This window comes from Acanthopagrus latus, chromosome 22, assembly GCF_904848185.1.
Source record: "Acanthopagrus latus isolate v.2019 chromosome 22, fAcaLat1.1, whole genome shotgun sequence".
Lineage (NCBI taxonomy): Eukaryota > Metazoa > Chordata > Actinopteri > Spariformes > Sparidae > Acanthopagrus > Acanthopagrus latus.
This window is the reverse complement of record NC_051060.1, coordinates 24,695,503-24,717,834: the sequence shown is the minus strand read 5'-3', so window position 1 is coordinate 24,717,834 and position 22,332 is coordinate 24,695,503. Positions and strand designations below refer to the sequence as shown.

Here is a 22,332-nt window from a genome sequence, read left to right as displayed (position 1 = left end):
ACAAAGCTTCTTGTTGTGCCACAGAAGATTCGGCTCGGCTTTGTCCGTCTTCAAGTGCCCCCATAAATGTTCAGTGGAGTTGAAGTCAGGTGACTGAGGAGGAAAGTCCAGGAGAGTCTTGACACTTTGCTTGTCTTTCGTCTTCCTGCAAAGCTTTTATTAAGGTGTGTCTGGGCTCATTATCCTGCTGCATGATATCAGTTATTATGACCTTCTACCATCATTCACTGTAACATTCTGGTATTTCTTAGCCCACCTCAACTGTTTGTCTTGGTTTCCCTCCTGAGAAGTGGTTTAGAAACTACTCCTCATCCTCTGAGACCACTAGAAGACAGCCTTCATCTGACAGGACGTCTGCTGAGTCTTGAGTTATTTAGAATATTCTGTATCTGTGATGAAGCTGCTTTTCTATCTATCAGGTGAGTCAGCTTGTTGTATTGATCCTGTGATAGTGTGTGGTCACTTTGGGGTCTGCCTGATGGTGCTCTGGATACAAACTGATCCATTTTCTACAAAGTGTTTCAAGTTCCGTGTTCTGCCAAAGCAAAAAACACCCCATATGACTTCTGAAAAACATCATGCAGCAGGAAGGAAGGACCTGTGAAGAAGTGATATTTGCAGGTCCTTCCTTCCTGCTGTGGTTTGATTGTACAACCACCATTTCTACTATTTCCATCAACAATTACTGCTCTCTACATTTAGTGTCCTCTCTGCTGCTGTAATAAAGCATATTTCCCAGTTGTGGGAAGAATTAAGAATTATCTTATCTTAATGTAGATGTTCATGTTTATTTTTTTCTGGACTCTTCATCACTACACCACCAACTGCATTACATTTTCCACCTCATCTGAAGAAAAAATTATTTTTACTTTGTTTATAAATTGGGCAAGAATCACTTAAATTCTGAACACAGTTGTAAAAGTAGTGAAGTTACACATGTAATCTGTTACCTGTGCCTACCAGGTGAGGTGGCACAGGGAACAGCAGCAGCAGAGGGAGGAGGAGGGTTAAGGGGAACAGCAGCAGCAGGGGAACAGCAGCAGCAGGGTTAAGGGGAACAACAACAGCAGGGTTAAGGGGAACAGCAGCAGGGTTAAGGGGAACAACAACAGCAGGGTTAAGGGGAACAGCAGCAGGGTTAAGGGGAGCAACAACAGAAGGGTTAAGGGGAACAGCAGCAGAAGGGGAACAGCAGCAGCAGGGGAACCGCAGCAGCAGGGTTAAGGGGAACAGCAGCAGCAGGGTTGAGGGGAACAGCAGCAGCAGCAGCAGGAGGCGGCGGCGGGGGGGGGGGTTAAGGGGAGCAGCAGAGGGAGGAGGAGGGTAAGGGGAACAGCAGCAGCAGGGTTGAGGGGAACAGCAGCAGCAGAGGGAGGAGGAGGGTAAGGGGAGCAGCAGCAGCAGCAGGAGGAGGAGGAGGAGGAGGGAGGGGGGTTAAGGGGAGCAGCAGAGGGAGGAGGGGGGTTAAGGGGAGCAGCAGAGGGAGGAGGGAGGTTAAGGGGAGCAGCCTCTGTGGTCACATTAAAAACTGCATCGCCTTTTGTGACAACTGTAGCTCAGTGAGCCATCAGCTCTGGCGCGCTCTCGTGTCAGGGACTTGTAGTCTTTAGAGTGCAGCCCGCCGCCGCGTGGTAGCGGCCTGTGTGAGAGGGAGACTACAGTTCCCTCAGAGCTCCTCGGAGGTGTTAGTTGTCAATATGGCTGTTGTCAGACAGACAAAGCGGAGAGGCAAATAATTCGCCTCTGATTAGAAATCCTTGGAAAGGGGTCGGACAGGGCACTGTGATCAAACTGCTGTATTGTCCGGCTGCAGTAGAAAGACACGGCGGGTCTCTGCTCGGGTTATAAAGTTAAATGGTTAAGTGGACGATTTGAACCGAGGTAAGTCATGTACTGAGCTATCTTCAACACTACAGTGATGATATTAATATCAGACGGTCGCTAGCCAGCGGCAGCGGCTAACGACAGCTAGTACCAGCGTTGGCATGGCTAGCATGTTATGCTAATCGTTCCGTGCCCGCCGCGCGCTGGCAGGACGCGCTGGAGCTAAGTTGCTAGCCGTAGTCCGCGATGTGTGTGTGGACGGTTGTCAGGACAGATTGAGCTGCAGCGGGACTGGACACGATGTGTTTCGGTGTGTGTGTTAGCGAGCTGCAGCGGGCTAAAGTACCGTCACATTTGGACCACAGAGACGTTTTGCTAACGCTAGCTGTTGGGCAAAGGGCGTGAAAGCTGGCATCAGCAGCGGTTCGCCCCGCAGCGCCGAGCCGAGCCGAGCCGAGCTGCCGCAGGCCCCGCAGCCAGCACAACACAAACACATGGACGAGACACACATTTAACAAACTTCACGGCCAGAGAATGAGTTCGGTTCAGTCTGGGAGGATCAAATGCATGCAGCCAGTATTTAGGTAAGAAAGAAAGAAAAACTCAGTTTTGTTTTTTTCCTCCATGATGTAAAAAACGGCTCGTTGTTATCTGTCAGTGTGTTTTTATCTCTGGTTTAAAAAAGTTGTTGGATTAGTTTTCTTTGCCTCAGATGCTGGTGTTTCATGAGTTAACAGAAGTGTAGTGACTGATAAAGTTGTATTTGACAGGTTGTGTTATGTTACCTGCAGTAAACCAGTCATTGCTTTATACCTGGGAGGGTTGTTGCTCCCCTGCAGGGGCGTTTAACCTCCAGTGACTCTGTGACTTTCAACCAGTTAACCCAACTTTAGCCCGAGTGAATAGTTAACCTTGTAAATACTTCACCAGGATGGGTAATAATTTCCCTGCTATGGCCGATGAGCCTCTGTAACAACACAGATCTGTCAGTCTGACAGCAGGTGCAGGTTGAAGTCATCTTCCTGGGACGTGACAGGTTTTGCAGTGTAGCCAGTCTTGATAATGATTTAAAGCTTCTGCAGCCTTTCTTATGAATTCTTAATGACATCTGTAGAGACTAGTTAATGATCACCATGATACTAAGCCGCCCAGTGGCACAGAGGTAATATAGATCCCGCATATGTTTCTCAAATGTAAGCAGTTGTTATTCTCCTTTTCACTGCTCAGTGTCACTAACCTTACATTTACAGTTTCCTTTTGAAATTACTTAAAAACACTGAGCACACTCTCAAGAACAAAAACAAACCAAAAAAATGCCAGTGACCCCTTTTAAACCATTTATCATATCAGCACAGGTCGGGCTGGCACAGAAGATGGAAAAAATCTGCCGCAGTCTGATTCCAGTTGCATTGATTTTGAGCTACGGCAAATTGCTTATGAAAAACATACAGCGTGGGTGGTGTGCAGAGCCGGGCTTTATATTGTGGCTCTTAAAGAACGGCAGTCAGAATGTTAAGATAGCATCAGCTGTCAAGGTGACTCCGGCACTCTGCGTGTGTTGCCTGCTGGTTCCCAAAAATAGCTGATTTTTATGCTTTGCCCCTCCCTCCCTCTTTCTTTCACACTTCTGTCTCTCGCTCTTGTCTTCCTTTTCCTACTTGCTGCCTCTTTATTTTCTTCTTGCAGTTTTTTTCCCCCTCTCTTTCTACTTTACCCCTCCACTTCCCTTCTCTCTGCCTCACTCTCTTTTCTCATCAGTCTCATTTTTCTCCTCATCTACAACTGCGTTCCTTTTCACTCTTTTCCACTTAATCCTCTCATTTCCTCCTGTGTCATCTCTGCCTGACTTTCCTCCCTGCTCCTCCTCTTCTTCTCCTCTCTTCCCATTTCCCTCCCTAGATCTTGAGAATCCACTTACTTTCCTTTCCCTAACTTCCCTCTGCATTTCCTGTTTCCTTTTCCCTCCTCTTCTTACTTCTCTGTCTCATAACCTCTCTGTCTTGTCTCCCGTCCAGCAGCAGGATGTCTGAGTTCAGTGAGGAGCCGCGCTTCACTATTGAGCAGATAGATCTGCTGCAGCGGCTGCGTCGCACCGGCATGACCAAGCAGGAGATCCTGCACGCACTCGATACTCTGGACCGGCTGGACCGGGAGCACGGCGACAAGTTCGGCCGCCGCACCTCTTCCTCCTCCTCCTCCTCGTCCTCCTACGGAGTGGGCGGGGCTAACAACAACTCTGCCTCGAATACTACTACATCATTCAACAATAACAACACTGCCTCTGCAACCACCACCTCCGTGTCATGCAATGGCAACAACAGCGCAGAGGGCAGCACCGGCGACCACTCGGCGGCCGCCGCGTCTTCCACCACCTCCAAAATCTCCACCGCCACGCAGACACAGTTCGGCAGCGGAGGGGGACTTTCGCCCTCTCCTAGCAACAGCTACGACACCTCCCCGCCTCCAGGGCCGCCGCCGCCTTCCGCCATATTGCCCTCACCGGTGTCACTGGTGGCTCTGTCACAGAACGGCCGGGATAGCCTAGCTGCCACACCCAACGGGAAGCTGTCTCCTCCGAGGTACCCGGTGAACAGCGCGGCCGCCGCACGAGCGTTCGGCTTCGAAGCTACAGAGGAAGACCTGGACATCGACGACAAGGTGGAGGAGCTGATGAGGTCAGTAGTCGTGAGCTCCGAGTCTTGTTTGGGAAACTTTGTGCTCGTAGCCTTTTGTCTGAGTTTGGTGCTTGTAGAACTGGATGGAATTTAGGTGATGGTGCACAAGACTAGATCATCTTTGTGGATTGTGGATGTGAGGTTCTGTCATGTCTACAGTACAAGTGAGCCACAAAATGTTCTTGTGTATGAAGCACACAAGAAAACTCCTTCGAAAAGCAGCACTGTCGGTTCTCATCCATCTTTTTTGAGCAGTTTTGAAATGCTTGTGTTACAGCAGCCGCTTGGTCGGAGTCCATATTGCCAGTAAGTCCTGCGATGATTAGGCAAGAGAGCAGAGTTTATGTCAGGGTGAATTAAACAGCACCAGGACGAAACTCTGCAGAAGTTGCTCCATGCAGCTGCTTTTTGAAACACATGCACATTAAAAAACACAGAGTTCCTACATGACCTTGGAAGCAGACGCTGGGAAAACAACTTCAGCACAAAGTTGATTTGGAGCTTTTGATTATCTCACATGATCTTCATCAGTAGAAATTTTTGATGGTGGAATATTTTTTTTGTCTGGAGCATTTTAAAGACTTCTTGTCCATTCTGACATAAAATCTGTTGTTCAGAGTTCACTCTTGAAAGGAAATTAATCTCCCGATTAAGCTCGTCTGGACATTAAATCTTACGTTTATTAGAACCTTGAAATAACGTGATATTTATAGGCTGTATTGTGATGTTTACATCAATAATTTGCACTCTCATAACTGCTGCTGTCAGGCGTCAAAACCAAATAATCACAATACTGTTTACAAAGGACCTCGATATTAAATATTAATCATCAGTGATCTTGTTATTGTATCACAACAAGTAGAACAGTCTGACAAGTTGAGAATATTACATGAGTTCAGCCTTCAAAACCAGGAACAGACCAGGTCCAGCCTAAATGTTTAACAAGAGGGACTGTTGTTGAATCTTAACACACATCTACAAAAGGGAATGTGAATGAATTAGTCTATGGCTAAAGATTATGTTTACCAGGATTTTAAAAGGGTTCTGCTGCTTGAGTCTGACTTTGTCTCAGTGCTGAAAAGCTTCTCGTCCAGTCTGTGGTTCTGGTTATCGAGAACTTAACGTACCATCGGTGTGCTCGGCTGTGATGTGTTTGGTGGCACCAGTGCAGCTGGGAATTGGGAGACTTATGTGGTTTCTGAGAGAGAGATTACCTTTAACATGCAAGTCTTATTTTCCTCGAGGTATTGAGGTGTAAAAAAAAACCTGCCTTGCTCTTAACTTAACTGTCAGTGTGTATCTATACATCTGCAGTGTTGTCTTGACAAAAGCCAGTTGAAGACTTGTGTTCTTGTTGTGTCCATGTGAGCTACGTGACACTAAAGAGGCCTGAGAGGAAACCTGCTGGATGTGGGAAGATATATCCTTCCAGAAATTAAACATAAAATCAGTGTTTAAACACTTTCAAAGAGCAATGAACTTTCAATAAAACTATGCAACTGAAACAATAAATGGGGCTCTTTTCGGAGCGATTGCATGTAAACACATCAGGCAGGATTCAAGGTCATGTACGTACATTGATCTGTTGATAAGATATATATGATAAGATGTGTGCAATATGTCAGGAAGATACTGATGGTATCATCACAGGTCCAGTCCTGATGTGCAGGGACATGACTGAAGCAGGGCAGCTCCAGCAGAACCGGCTGATTGCTACCGAGCTGGTACCGCAACACTTTGACATTTAGGACGCAACCTATTGTGTTGTCATTTAATCTGCTGATTGTTTTCTCAATGAATGGACTCAAAGCTGCAACCAGTTAATGACTTGGTGCAGTAGTTTGCTGACGTAACTTTCTGTTGATCGACTAATTGATGAATCAGCTAATCGTTTCGGACTCGTCTTGTCACAGAAGCAGAACTGAGCATCAGTGAATAGCACGTGCAAACAGTAAGCTGAACAAATGACGACTAAAGATAAACAAATTAAGATAAAACTGTGTTTGCACAGACATTTTCTGTTCAGAGTGCCGGCCTCCATATTTCTACCCACAGCAGAGCCACATGACAGTTGCGATTAGCATGTTTGTCCTGTACAGCATGTACCACATAACGATGTACACCCTGCGAAGGAGTATCGTAATAACAGAGACGGGCATAAAGGCTTTCTTGTTCCGATTATGCTTCCAGTCAACAAAGACTGGTATTGCATGAAAGGGAAGCATTCTGCAGCAGATGTGTGAAAAGCCTTCAGGGTTCAAGATGACATTTGCATTTGCTCAGTGGGAAGGAAGAGAAGCGATTACAGTCGCACACCTCTGGAAACATGACATACAATCATGTGCAGTAACATCAAACAGCACCGAGTTTGAAATCACCTGCACAGTCGCTACTTAGGTGCTTTAATGTGACGGTTTCCGTGCTGATAATCAGCATGTGATGCACCTGCTCTCCTCCTCCAAGCACTTTCCAGTTTTCCAAGCCCTCTCCTGCTGCTGCCTCCCAGCTGCCCCTGTATGAACAGTCGGAGTAAGAATAGACATGTATAGCTTCAGCCTCTGCGCTGGCTGTCCCGTTGCTCATTCACGCTGCCTCTGCATTAAATAACATGTCCTCTTTAGACAGCCCGAGAAGTTAAGAAGCGTTGAAAAGCCCTCGTGCCCTCCGCCTGCAGGACTCTCCAGTGTGTCGCTCCTCAGCGGGGCGTGACACGAAGTTTCAGCTTGTCAACAACCCCACGGAGCCCTTGTGATTTTTTTTCCTCTCATTTAAAGTGCACATTTCCGTCTCTGCAGGGGTTCGGCCTCTGAGTTGGCATCCAACACATCACCCCACCTCCTCCTCCTCCTCCTCCTCTTCCTCCTCCTCCTCCTCCTCCCTGCACTTCCCACTCTTCCTCAGTCTTGTACAGCAGCTTGTGCTACATTGATTCACTGCTGTCGATACAAGCAGCGTTTTTGAGCTCTAATTTTAGCTGCGCCGCAAGAGGCTGGTGTGGAGGATATTGATGCTGGATGTCAAGAGTCGTGACGCATTTTCATTTCAGAAATAAGCTAACGGAGAACTCGGAGACTTTGATGTGTTCTCCACTTCGACTGTGTCTGGGATACTGACTGGTTCAAAGGATGCTGCGATTTTATGTTTTGAGCACCAGTGCTGTTAAAGTTGGGGGGAGGAAGGCGCCTGCTGGAAATGCCTTGCGGTTAAAATAAATAAATAACTAAATAAGAAGTGTTCACAGTCTATAGCATGATGAGGAATTAATCCAACACAGCCACAAGCTTGTTAGTTTCTCAGTGTGTATGTGTATGTATAAGGGAGGGGATTGGGCTGGAAGCCAGAAAGCAGGGTGGGTACACTGTGTGACTGCACATGTTCACTCACCACCCTCCATTCCTGCAAGTCTGTGCATGTTTTATTTTTTTTTCCCCTCGCTGAGGTCTGAGATAGTGGAAATATGTCGACCAAATACATTTGGAAAATATAGATTAGCTGATTGTGGCTCAGTTCATTTAAATTCACACAGCCGGTGCCTTTGTGTTCCTCTGAAATGCAACGTTGATTATGTGGGAGCCATAAAAAAAAAAGGAAAGAGAAAAAAAGAACAATACATCGATAATAATGCTGTCAAAACTGCACCTCAGAGTGAAATGGAGTCTTGGTTTTGCAGGTTTTCCATGAATAGGAGCAAAACAGATTTAATTATCGGACATGTTTGTCGTTATTTGTACAGACACAGAGTCTGAGTCTGATCTGAAGGGACACAGCAGTGACGGCTGAACAACATATAAGCTTTGTGTCGTTGATGCTGTGTAAGTTATGACGCAGCATTATGCACCACATGTGTTAATCTGTGTAAAAAAAAATAAACAAAAGGAAGAAGCTGAATTCTGGTCAAACAGTTATTCAGGCATTTTTTTTCTACATTTGATGCACAGGGGATGTAGTGATATATACCAAATTTTGCGATATGGCAGTAAAAAGAATGAGACTGTGATGACAGGATGTGATGAGAGAGACGGGGGATGATACGCAGCATGGGGCCGCTGGTCGGACTCAAACTCTGGGCCTCTGAGCGTCGGGCTGGTCCTCTACCGGGGCGCCCCAGGCCGGATGTGAAAAACTCAACGCCGACAACTACTGGACAAAGTGTTGGGCAGTAATAACGTGTCAGTTACGCAGACAGAGGTTTTCGTGGAGGGAGATCAGTGAGATCTGCAGCTGAGTGCTTGTTCTCAGCTCATCCCATATCACACCCGCCTGGTGGTCCTGTACACCAGGAGGGACTGGTTTCTTAAATGCTGTGCACATTTATTATATAAGGATATTGTTTTTTCTATTGAGTCATTTCTTTTTGATATAAATCCTCCATGTTTTTGTCGTCAGTCTGTTGAACTACCTGTATGTGGTCCTTCAGATGCTGCTGCTAACAGTGTATGAAGGTGCTCAGCGGTGCTCTTGTGTGCTGTGTGTCGGCAGGAGGGACAGCAGCATGGTGAAGGAGGAGATCAAGGCGTTCCTGGGGAACAGGAGGATCTCTCAGGCAGTGGTGGCACAAGTTACCGGTGAGTAGCAGTTCTGAAACCACGATGTTGATCTGTGGTGATTCCTGTCAAAATGTGCGTCCTTTCGGTTCGAATTACATCTTGTATCCATATTTTTACTTCAATGTTCAGTGTTTGTTTTTCTCATACTGTCCATAGCTGCAGCACCTCTATTCACCCTCTGTCTGAAAGCCCTTTGAAAATAAATGGCATGTTTAGAAATCCTACATTTTCAGTCACACGGGGGCAGATTGTTTGTTCTGCCTCTGATCTGCCACCAGAGGTAATAACAGAGGCGATTGTTTTTTTCATTTTTAAATGTATTGTTTACTGACCTAGATAACCTTTAAACTGAGATTGTATCTGAAGATACTCAGGGAAACAAAATGACAAGGAGCAAAAATCTGGATTTAGTGGACGAGCAGATCATTTCTATTGTTCGTTAACTTCCCCCTCCCAAAAAGCCAAGTCTTCTCTGATTGGTCGTCTCTTACAGGCCTGAGCAGACACACCCAACATGTCTTATTTTTACTACTACAACAGTAATGGGAGGAGGAGAAGGACAGTGACTGTACAGCTGTGTCATCACAACCGTACGGAAGTCCTGATGGCGGGTTTGAAGGTTCAGGTTCTGAATACAGTCTGTGAGTTTCTCTGGTCGGAGCCCTTTAATACCTTCACAGTGCTTTATAACAAAAGCAGGCATGGAAATGTCATTTTCTATTAATATGGCACCTTTAAGAAAATAAAGCACAGAGTGGATCTTCTTATACATCTGGTTAATGAGTTTTGGGCTTTTAAAGATTTTTGAGCGAGAAGGAGTAAATACTGTTCTGAAAACATCTGTGTGACCCCGAGATTCCACCAGATACGTGTCTGCTGCGTTACGTCTCCACTACTGAGCGGAGCTGTTTCACTTTAGTCTCTGTGTTAATGTCCAGCAGGTCCGCTGTGTATCTGCTCCGTCCAGCTCCGGCAGTCCGGAGACCTCCAGCACAGATACACAGGACTTCAGTTTTCTGGCGGATGCAGCAGTTCAGCTGAGTTTAGCACCGAGCAGACAGGAAGTTACACACTGAAACAACATAACATCCGTTTACTTTTCAAACTAAAAAGGGAACTAAAAAGGAACTAATCCTTTGGTCGGGAACACTTTGTGTTGTTTTTGTAACACGTACCTACAACTGCGGTCGCGAATGATTCCGTGATTATCGCGGGAACTCCTCAGCCTCATGGCGCCGGCTGTCGACAGTTCTGTACCGTGGTGAACTCAAAACGCAACCGGTGAGGGTCGCTGGACGGCGGCGCAACGCAGCGGACACGTATCTGTTGGAATCTCGGGGTTAGTGTCATATTGGACAAGTAAGAAGATCGTTAAGTCTTAAAGGGAATCTTAAAATAAGTATTGGGCACCCATCAGTGGTCAACGGTTTCTCTGTGACAGCAGCATCTTTTTACATACAGATTCAGTGTTGTATTACCATGCAGAGACTGAGATTCAGAAGAGAGATTGGATTTTTTTACATGAAAAATAGATGCTGAAAGATCACAGGAATTGGTAAAAGAAAATATCAGTATCAAGCTAAAACCCTAATTTTCCTCTCAGGCCAGCAGAGACGAGCCCGGCAGTATTTCTGTAGCTCCAGCTTGTGTGAGAGACGTGTGATCGCAGGAGAAATAGATTCAGAGCTATGGAGGGAGAGAGAAAAATACTTTCTCCCTCTTGTATTCCCTTCTGTCTCTCTTGAAAACCTCCAATGGTTGTCTATAAATCAGAAATTGTTCCAGGGGCTGGATGAAAAACGCTCTTTTTGTAATTTGATGTCTGGCTGCTTTCCAGGCATCAGCCAGAGCAGGATCTCTCATTGGCTGCTGCAGCACGGCTCCGACCTGAGCGAGCAGAAGAAGAGGGCCTTCTACCGCTGGTATACGCTGGAGAAAACCACACCAGGTACGTCTGAGTGCTTGAAGCCTCGCGCTGCTCGCTCTTGAGTCTGTGTGTTTGTGTTGCTTATCGAAGGGACTGTGGCTCAGAAAGTGGGAAGTGCCGAGAGAGATCCATGAGAGTGAGGCTTGTAGCAGGTGCCGAGGGAGGGCTAAAAGATTTAACAGTGCCAGCGTGGTCATTATAGTCATCAAGGTCAGAAGAGAAACTAGTTTGCTGGAGTCGCTGTGAGTGCTGGTGCAGAGCTGTGGCTGAGGAGATGAAGAGAAGCTGAAGAGTTTGAAACTTCAGCCTCACTGATCGCAGCAGGAGGGCGACTGCAGGGAAACTCTGCTGCCAGCAGTTTCCTCCCGGACTGTTAATGAGACGGCGCCGGGTGGTGTGTGTGTGTGGTACAGTGACGTACAGTGTGTGTGATGCCTCCATCCCCAAAAAAAACCTTTAGCAGAAGATTCCTGTAGTGTTAAATGAATTTGAGGCCAGTGGAGGTGACGGAGGGACGCAGTTTGTAGGAGCAACCTCGAGTCAGGTGCTCCTGGTTTTGGTCTTTTGACAAACGTGTATTAGTTTCTGTCAAATTTCAGCCAGTTGTAGTCAACAAAAAAAGTTTAATCTCATGTTGGTTATGTGTTTTCAAATGTTTTATCACTTCCAACAAACTGCACCCGTCACCATTTCTGTTGTGTAGAGTCACCACAGTTACAGCAGCTGTTCTGCTCCGTCACAGCGTTCATGGAAAAGCTGCTGTTGACTTGTTTGCACACTCGGAGTCGATGTTGATCACTAGACCAAAGCATCTGAAGACTAACGTGAGGAAGTGTTCTGGATACTAAAGTGTAGACGGAAAAACAACGAAAAGGAGACGACCAAGGATACGACGATGAATCTGACATCCCCTGCTACACAGGGAGAGAGTGAAGCGATGCGGGTTGCTTCTGACATATTTTCAACATATTCGTGTTGGTTACGTTCTACAGCCGGAGTTAATGACTATAGATGACCAGCCTGTGTGTCTGTCTTGGTTTCACTTAAATGTTGTTGATTTCAAGTTTCACCAAGTAGTTTTAAGCTTCATTTTGCTGCTATGAGAATGAGTCTGTTATCTCACACAACCTGAAATCCACACCTGACTGTAAATGGTTAACAGCCATAACAACAGGCCTCCTGCTGGCGTCTGAAGCACATACGTGTGCGGACCTATAGCCAGGCAGCAGACATCCCACGCCTCGTCCTCTGCGCCATGTTCCTCGGTGGAGCCCTGCCAACACAGACAGCAGTGGAAACTGCTCTATGCTATTTATGGCCAGACTGAGCCCGGCCCAGCTCATCTCAGCCCAGCCCTGCACACACGCCTCCATCACTGCTGCAGAGAAAACTGATGCCCCATCCGTGCCAGTGTGTTCTGATAACCTGGACCGATGCAGGGCGACCCAGTTAGGCCTTGTTCATGTACACTGTCCGTGTCGGATTATGTGATGATCCAGCACGTCAGCTTCTGACCCTGTAATACTGTACATCTCAGCTTTTAGCTGTAACATGTGGAGTTTTATGAGTTTGAGAGCAAATGAAACCTTTTGTGTGCTTTTCTTTTCTGCTGTGCTTGTGATTTGAGACGAGGCAGCGGCGTCCTCGTCAGCACTCTTCAGTCGAGTCTATAATCAGAATGTATTGTGAGATTTGCAGAAAGGCGTTGTGCGTTCTTACATACATTCTCATGAAGGGAAGGGCTTTCTGACTGTTGTGGCAGTTCACACATTACTACCATCGTTTAACTTTAAAGTGAAACTCGCCAAAATGCACCCTAGGCTTTAATGTGAATGTAAATGAGTCAAACCTTTGTTAAAAGCTTAATTACGTTGAAAGAGGCAATTTTAAGATTTACCATATTTTCGTTTTCGGTCAAACTCATTTTCAGTGGGAGTGCTACGGGCACTTTTACAATAGCATCAAAATCTCTATTTTTAAAACAGTAAGAAGTCTCGACACAACATGAAACTTTGCTGGCAGCATCACCAGGGTCTCTACACATGAACACGAACAGAGTTTACGGTGGAACGCTCCTAAAGCTTAATTTAACATAAATGTGGATAATTTGTTGTTTTGTTGTTGCTGAAAAACAATATTGACCTTGAAGTTGAAAAAGGAGCCTCATATAAGAAACAAGACTAAAATCAAAAGCTGTAAAAGTCACGTGAGATCTGGTGTGGATAGTTGTTGCTGGAAGACAGAAGTTCCATCTTAACTGTCCTCCAGGTTACGTCTCATCCTGAGATCGACACGAAACTTTCTTCTTAGTAACTCTGTGTACACAAACAATGTTGTCAGTGCTGGTGTTCATGTGTAGAGACCCTGGTGATGCTGCCAGCAAAGTTTCATGTTGTGTCCAGACTTCTTACTGTTTTAAAAATACAGATTTTGATGTTGGCGTAAGAGGGCCCGTAGCACTCGCATTGAAAATGAGTTTGACCCGAAAACAAAAATATGGCTTTTTTGTCGTAATTATGCTTTTACACAAAGGTTTGACTCATAAACATTCACAAAAAAAGCCGAGGTTGCATGTTGGCGAGAGATTTAATTTAACTGGCACAGTTTGTCCTTGAAGGCCACAAACACGCCTGAAGACTTCTCCCACAGCTGACGGCGCCTTAAATCTTCCTGACACATGTGCCATCTTCAGTTGTAACCAAGAAGTGACTCTGCTGCCTTCATCCCCAGGTGCCACTCTAAACATGAGGCCAGCTCCATTACCTATGGAGGAGATGGAGTGGAGGCAAACCCCTCCGCCCCTCACCACCGCCCCCGGCACCTTCCGGCTGCGTCGAGGAAGTCGCTTCACTTGGAGAAAAGAGTGCCTGGCTGTGATGGAGAGGTGAGGGGGAAGGGACACGCAGTAGATTAAAGATCATAAATGGGAGTTTGTTTCGTAACTTGTCTCTTATTTCCACATGGAGTTGAGGAAACACTGCAGCCCGTCCAAGACGAAGGCCGGGCGAAGAGCCCTGACTCGTGTCACAGAGTCTCAATATTGGCTTGGCTGTGCTGCACACATAACAAACAGCAGTAACTCTGCTTTGTTGACATCGTCCTTGTGTAGTGAAATTAATTTAATCAGTGTGACTCCTCTGCTATTTATAGCTACTTCAACGACAACCAGTACCCAGACGAGGCCAAACGGGAGGAGATAGCCAACGCCTGCAATGCTGTTATTCAGAAACCAGGTACAAACACACGAACCAGGAAAGTTGTTGGAACATAACATGATGCCGTTATTTGTCATGATGGATAACAGACAAATATTCCTGTTTTATTACGTAATCATTCTGAATATTACCATGGCAACTGCCCCCGTCCACACAGCCTCCTTCAGTCTGTCAGCCAGGCGTCTTCATGTGTTAAATATACAAAGTGTTACAGAGATGAAACAACCTGATTAATCGTAAAGCTAATCAGCAATCATCTGCAACAGTTTTATAAGAAATTGCCAAAAGTTCCTTTGTTACAGTTTCTCAGATGTGACTGTTTGTGTCCGGAGCGTTTGGATCTCATGTTTCTTTGACTTGAATCTAAATTGTACAGACGTCTGCGTGTCCTGTCTGTGTGGCCTCGCGCAGTGAGATCAAGTCATTTCTTTTCAACTGATATTTAAAGCGTCATCAGTGATTATAAAAGTATGAAAGAGAAGAATCAAAAGCACCAGGAGAAAAACAAACAGGGCGCAGAATAAAATAAAGAAAAAGATGAGAACACGCGGCAGGAAAAAACAGTTCAAGCCAGATATTTTCAAAACGACAGCGTGAGAGACGGAGGTGAGAATGAACCGAGCGCTCAGACTGTCCTGCGATCTGTTTCAGGGAAGAAGCTGTCCGACCTGGAGAGAGTCACCTCCCTGAAAGTTTACAACTGGTTCGCCAACCGTCGCAAGGAGATCAAGAGACGGGCCAACATTGGTAATGTGGCTTTCAGGAGCGACCACAAAATGTCCATGTTACACTTCTGATTGCATCCACTGAACATTTAACGACATCCCTTTGTGTTAACACTACTGTCTCATATTTAATAACAGCAGTTACAGCTTTCTTTTGCATGGAATGGCTCAGCATTAATTCATTCCATCACAATAATTAGTAGCTTGTTAATCTGTCACCGAACATCTGTAGTGACCTCTGGCACAAAAAAATAAAATCCTAGCAGTCAATTAAATTTGTAAAATAGAAGCTCCACTACTTTTTCCACTGAGAAACTAATAATGGAGATTCAGTTTCGAGTCTGTGGTTCCCGAACTTTTCTTTTTGTTTTTGATTCCCCAACCAGCCGAGTGAGATGAGCTGAAGTGTCCTCCAACATCTGTCACTGTTTTAAATGTGTTCATTTGTTTTAAACTGGATGTTCCTCATCACAGTAATTATATAAAAATGGATATTCTTACATTGTGTTTCTGGGTTGAGTTTCAACATTTATTATCCATTAACCTACTTTAAACTCATTATTTCTACTATTCATCCTTTTATTTTTAGCTAACTATGTTTTAAATAATTCTTTTTACCATCTATTCATCACTTTCAGATACGTGTTTAAGTATTTGAACCATTTTCATCACTTCCAGCTAATTATTTGATATACTAATATAAGTAATAGATAAGTGGATGACTTGTATCTCTGACCTTTACGTGATGGGTTAGACTTCTGTTTGTTTGCTGCTTCATGCTCTCAGTTCTGTCACACAGTGTTCAGATGCTGCAGCTGACTCAGTCTGTCAACAAACACACAGAGTCGACACATCTGTTCGATCCAGTACGATCCAGTAAGATCCAGTATGATCCAGTACAACAGTTCTGCTGTAAAGTGGACTCTAACGATCCCTCATTTGTACTGACTGAGTCACAGAGGTGATGATTTGATTATGTGTAAAGTGTTGCTTTATATTCTGCCCCCTCATTTACATAAATGTAGAGAAATCTCTCCATGAAGCCGAGGTTGGGAATCACTGTTCTATAATATGTAATGAGGGAAATTATTAGTCATCCACCATAAATCTAATGATCCATCCTCTTCCTCCAAGAAGCCACAATCCTGGAGAGTCACGGGATAGACGTCCAGAGTCCAGGCGGACACTCCAACAGCGACGACATCGATGGAAACGACTTCTCAGAGCAGGTAGACGTAGATTAAAGATCCCGAGAGACACATGAAAAAACAAAATCAGATTAATTTGTTCAGCTGGGACTGTAAACGACTGGTCTGATTAGAGAGGAAGAGGTCAGGTGTTACTGTCCCACCGCTTCACGTCTTCATCGTGAATTGTACTCTGTCTGTTTTTTATTTATGAACTTTTATTTTATTCCTTTTGCTTTTATGGATCAGCTTCTTTCCAGCCATTCACATCCATCACCTGGCAAACGGGCTGTTCTTGGACAGCACTCAGTATTCCATTCATTAGTCAAATGTGATCATGCATTTTGCATGTCTTTTTGTTCCAGCTATACAATATATCAGTTGACTTTCCTCATTAGTTTCCTCTCTTTGGTCAAAGTTGTGTTAATAATTAAAATGAGCAGCATGTGGTGTTTGTCTGCAGCTGAGCCACCACATCACTGTTCACAAATTCACACAAAGAACATTTGATCTGCTGTTTTTCTTTCAGATGAACCCTAAATAATACAGTGTTTTATATAAAATAAATGGCTGCTCAGAGCTTCTGCTCGAGGCACATCGATTAACAGAACTGGATCTTAACCAGTGGAAACGCTGCAGCGCTCTGTGTGATTGTAGAAACCTTCACCGTCAACTTTCAGTTTGAGCCCTCGAGCTTTTTACTCTCGATGTAAACTCTCCTGTCAAAGCAGCTGAAAGTGAAACAGCCAGTAAACCACTGAAACTAATGAATAATGAACACAGGGTCTGTTTAATCAGTCAGGCAGTGTTGTCATCCAGAGAACAAGACACAAGTCGAACTATTGAAGTGATTTGGTTGTTTTTAATGGAACAAGGTGAACATAGATCTTCTCTCCTGCAGGCCTGTGACCTGCCGTACTTTGACAAGAGACCTCTCAGCCGACCTTTTGGCCTTTACCGACTGGAGCCCACCTCACCGACACAGGTAACATCCACACAGGAACATGGCGGCGTGTTCACCACAACACAACACTGCACCTTCACCTTCAGGCCGATGAGGTCCGGTCCTCTCCGACCCGCCTCGTTCTCTCTCAGTTTGTGTCCGATCTGTTCGGATCAGCGTTTCATCACTCACTCTTCTAGCTGGTGGTTGTCGCGGCGCTGCTCTCCGCTGCAGTCCAAAAAGAGGCCAAGGCCGCTCAGTCAGATCAGACGGAGGTTAAACGAGGTCCCTTCATAACAATTATACTCTGATTGCAGGGATTTAAATAGCTGCCAGTGTACAGCAATCAGACAGCACGTCGCTGAAAAGTGGATCTGATGCTGGATGTTGTTGCTTGATACGCTAAAAGCTCACGAGAGCTGATAAACACATCGTTTAATCCGTGTGATTCATCACACATGTGCTGTTGTGTGTTTTTTCATTTGGAAAAGGCTGAAAAACCAAAGTGCTATTCACTACAGCACCGTTCAACAAGGTATATCATTGGACAGCTGATGATTTCCAGAGGAGTTTAGTCGGTCAGCGTGTTTGCAGGAACTTAGCAGGGAAATAAAGTACAGCTGGAGAAAAATGCAATAATGCTGTGTTTGTTCACACCTGGTGAAGCTGTGTCGTCTCCCTCTCTGTCCCAGGACGACAGCGCAGCACACAGCGAGCACCAGGACCCCATCTCTCTGGCCGTGGAGATGGCTGCCGTCAACCACACCATCCTGGCCCTGTCCAGAACCGGAGGGGTCCCCAACGACATCAAGACGGAGTCCCTGGAGGACGAATGAACTGCACAGGAGCTGGGACGGAGGGAGGCGGTCCGAGAGGAGAGAGAGAGAGAGAGAGAGAGAAAAGAGAAAGATGAGTAGAAAAAGGTGCGAGACAGGGCTGTAAAAAGAGACCAAAATAATGCTACTTAGTAAACCTGAATCTGTCCCTCAGCCCCCCGCCGACTGTTCTCCTCTCTCAGCCTCCTTCCTCCCACAACGTCCATGTAAACAGTAATTACCCCCCACCCACCCCCACTCCACTCCACTCCACTCCACACCAGTATATTGACACAGCTGGTGGAAATGTGTCACTATACGTCCTCTGATCTCTGTGGAAAACGCTCCTCAGAAAGAAGAACAGGGGTCCTTAAAAAAACCTCCAAGACGTTGATCCTCGTCTTGGATTGTGTCTCCCAGGAACTCCCCCCTCTTCCTCCCTCCTGAACACACTCTCTCCTCACAGGATACCTCTGCTCCTTCCTCTCCTCCTCCTCACACCCCCTCTCCTCTTCCCTCTCCAGCCTGGTTGTCTGAGCCGATCCTCAGTCTATCTCACCTCAGCGTCAACCTCAGAAAAATAACGTGTACTGTATATATAATATATATATGGTTCTTATGGTTCTCAGTCACACTCACCTCATGGTGTGCTACCTACCTACTTACCTACCTACCTACCTGCCTACATAACCCTCAAACTTCAACCTCTTCATCGTGCAATTCATCAGAAGAGCAGCCTCCAGTCGTCGTCCGGGGGAAGATGGACGGCGAGGCCTCCCTCTCTTCCTGTCGGCCCCGAGGCGAAAAGAAAGGATGATATCGGCAGACGGAAGTGTCCAGTCACTGTCTTCTCCCCTCTCCAGTTATCATTCCTCAGCGGAGTGGCGTTTTATTTCCTACACTAGAGCTGCTGTTGGACGAAAACCTCTTTAAAAAGTCAGCTAAAAAAGAAGTAGCCTTAATTTCACTCAGACAACTACTCCTTTACTTTTTGCAGAACACAGCAGGTTTCAAAGTTTTTTTCCTGACAACAAGGAAGAAGCTTTTTTTAGTATGCATAAAAAAAAATGCCAGACTTAAACGTCTCGTCCGACAGCAGCCTCACTAGCATCTCCCTCTTTGTTTTCTCGCCCAGACGGTGACTGGATATACAATCATCTTGCCTTGTTATTTAGCTTCCCAGTGCCACTAATGTTAAGTACTCGAGGCTACGAGAATCAGTTAAGGGTCAATGTGATAATCAAGCAAACTTAAGCTATCTTATAAGGGGAATCGTGCTTTTTTTATTATTTTATTTTATTTTTTAATGTCGTCCATGCCAAAGGATAAAGATGCTCGGAGCAGAAAGCTAAGAGGCTAAGCTAAGACGGATCTGAAGATGGTGTTAGCGTTCATCCAAAGTGATTTCTATGAACTCCTTTGGCATCTGTAGGTCGTTCTTCATACTCAGTGAAGCTTCTTGAGCCGGCGTGACACTACAGCAGGCCTGTGTCTGTAAAGATATAAAGGTATTAGCAGCCAGATGTATAACGATAAAAGAAAAATACCCCCTAAGCTATTTACTACTTGTTCTGTGACGCTGCCTCTTTGTAATAGCTTCAAGAATGTGCTGTCAGAAGATTTTCTCTTTTATTAATATTGGTGGTACCAAATTAGACCCAGACCCACACTGGACATGGTTCAGAATATCAGAGGAAGTTCTGTGAAAAGTTTTTGCTTTTTAATTTAATTTAATTCATATAGCCTCAAAGGTAAAAGCACCACTTTGAAGGGAATCAAAGACATTTAAACCTTCCCAAAACCATCTTTAACTGAATATCATCAAAACACTAGAAGCAGAATCAAAGTGCTGCAGTGTTCTGATCCGGTAGAACTCACTAAGTATCACGTACCAGCTGCTCTCAGTCTTTGACTGGTATCCTCATGTTTGGACGGTTAACGAAGTGAAACAATAGTTTTGGATTGTCTTCTTTTTCTTGAAACGAGGCGAATTCACTGTTTCCTCAAGAGTTGGATAAGAAGAATGAAACTACCATCATGAAGTTAGACCTCGGAGACGGTTAGCTTAGCTTAGCTTAGCTTAGCTTAGCTTAGTTTAACATGAAGACTGAAGCAGAAGGGCGAGCGAGTTTTTGTCTAAAGGTAAAAACATCTGCCTACTAGCGCCTCTGAAGCTTGCTGACTAACCTGATATATTTAGTTTTTATTAAAGCCATATTTAATGTTTGGTTTAAAAATGCCAAGCTGACAAACTGTTTTTCGGCGCAGTGACTTCTGGCGCACTTTCAGTACTTTTACAGATGATCCAGCAGGTTAGTGAGCGAGCTTTCAGGTGCTGGTAGAAAGATTGGACAGCGCTACGCTAGCTGTCTTCTTTTGCTCTAGCTTTACATTTAGCTCGCAGCACATGACTCCTCCTAAAATCCTTCGTTTTTATAGACTGAACATGTAAGATGTAAAGAGACAGACGTGGTGGACAGAGACAGGCTCGCTGTTTCACGCTGTCTCTGGTCTCTATGCTAAGCTAACTGTCTCCTTGCTGAAGCTTCATTTTTGGCGCACAGACACGAGCAGTATTGATCTTCTCATGAGACTCTCAGCAGGAAGTCTGATCAGCATATTTCCCAAAAGTCAAACTGTTCTGTTGAAGGATGGTTTTGGAGAACTGGGAAAATATTCTTCTAGGCCGGATAAAACTAAGCAGTTAGCCAGAAATCTGATGTAACTCCTCACGTTGTTAAATACAGACGTTGGTGGAATGGAACGATGTGATCTCTGGATCCTGCTCCTGGGATATCTCCCGTATCGGCCCGTGTTCCGGTCCAGTAAAAGCTCTATTGAAATCTTCTGTGTGTACGAAGCTGCGAACACAGTGACTCAGATCTGTGTTTCAAAAAGAAAAGGGTTGAAAGATTAAAAAACAAAAAACAAAAAAACAATATGTATTTATACTCATTTTATATGGTAATGTACAAAAAAAGAATGACATATGTTTTGAAACATGCTTTTATTGTTAAATTAATCATGCTTTTTAATTTTCTCCTGACGTATTTTTGTTCTCATATAAACCAAATCTTGTTTCTGTATCATCCCTCATTTGACTGAACAACAGTCTCTCCCCGCCCCGTTTGTGTCCGAGGTAGAAAGCTATTTTGTGAAAGATGAACGATGCACCTTATTAAAAAGAAAAAGAATCGCTCCTGAATAAGCTGAAAATGTAATCTTCCTTCCCCCGAGCCTCCTTTTTGAAAATGGCAGACGTCCAGTAGACTTCTTTTTTTTCTGGGGCTGGTGTGAAGAATCATGTGAATACAGCTGCTTCACACCAACGTCACCTGAAATAACGCCGCGCCAAACTCCATGATGAAATCTGGTGATTTAACGTCGACCTTCTTCTAACAAACACGTGCATAATTCATCAAAATGTTAACATTTTAAAAGACTACAGTTACATAATTTACTGACTCCATTAAGGTTTTATGGAAATGCAAAATGCCAAGTTCCATTTTGTTCCACTTTGATGTTGCAAGTTATTAGAAAACACTGAAACTGGTTCTGTGTCTGGAAACTGTGGCAGAGATGGAAACAAGGAGCCAAAATCTGAATTACGAGGCGAGCTGTTCCTTTAAAGACCTCAACCTGATGGATCTAAACAGAGGCGTGTACATATTTTAAGAATTGACTCGCAGCACTCAGCTGCCAAGCACACAGTATTTTATATGAAAACACTATTTGACATTAACGGAGAAAACTTTTTTCTGTGCGATGATTTCTCCCCGTGGAGTTTGGTGTGACGTTCAGTCGCCTCGCAGTGTTGTAACAACTGGACGTCGGTGGAAGGAAAAGCCTACAAAGAGTGCGTTTAGAGATTATTCTCTCACTTTAAGACACTTTTAAATGAATTGCCTTAGTGTTTGAGAGACGCCATGCCCCCCGTTAGCAAGTGCAAGTTTTAATCCAGCAGTATTTTATGTGAGCGGAAATGTTTCATGGGACGGAAGAACGAACCCTCAGGTGCTCAAGAAGTGAAAAAAAAAACCCAGACTAGAACCTGAACCGGGCCCTCCTCACCCCGTGTCGTGTATCCTGCGGTGGTGTCGCTCTGAAGGGAAATCCTCTCGTGGTGTGTCAGGGTCAACATGTCTACATGTCCTCGTGTGTCCCCAGTGAAAAACAACCTTCCACTTCATCCCAATATAGCTCAGAAAAAGAGGACTGAATGCTGTTGTATCAATCTCAAATCTAGTTATGTTCAAAATTACTGTATTGCCCATTTCAGAATTTAGTGCCTTTTTTGGACAGTAGACTGTTCTGTAATTAAGATGTAGTATATATACATTTTTTTGTACAGTTGCTTTGTTCATTTTTTTAACTTGTGTTTATTTTAGTATGATATATATAATGTACAAGAGAATAAAGCTATATCAATGAGACACTTCTCCGAGTTGTTTTTTAAATGTCTGGACACAGATTC

At 44.8% G+C, this 22,332-nt stretch overlaps 1 protein-coding gene across 5 annotated transcripts; it reads left to right on the top strand.

Annotated features, from left to right (window-relative positions):
- Positions 1 to 1,505: 1,505 nt before the first annotated feature.
- On the top strand, positions 1,506 to 22,289 carry hmbox1b (homeobox containing 1 b). Of its 5 annotated transcripts, none has more exons than XM_037086897.1 (10): positions 1,506 to 1,881; positions 3,843 to 4,499; positions 8,979 to 9,064; positions 10,884 to 10,994; positions 13,704 to 13,857; positions 14,124 to 14,206; positions 14,840 to 14,935; positions 16,048 to 16,142; positions 17,002 to 17,085; positions 17,736 to 22,289. In XM_037086897.1, exons 2-10 carry the CDS (start codon positions 3,847 to 3,849, stop codon positions 17,877 to 17,879), a joined length of 1,506 nt encoding a protein of 501 aa, XP_036942792.1. In that variant the 5' UTR covers positions 1,506 to 1,881; positions 3,843 to 3,846; the 3' UTR covers positions 17,880 to 22,289. The 5 variants fall into 5 exon arrangements, with proteins under 5 accessions (XP_036942792.1, XP_036942791.1, XP_036942788.1 ...); XM_037086896.1 differs by having other exon boundaries at positions 1,507 to 1,881; positions 3,840 to 4,499; XM_037086893.1 differs by lacking the exon at positions 1,506 to 1,881 and adding an exon at positions 1,919 to 2,408.
- The last annotated feature ends 43 nt before the right edge of the window (positions 22,290 to 22,332 follow it).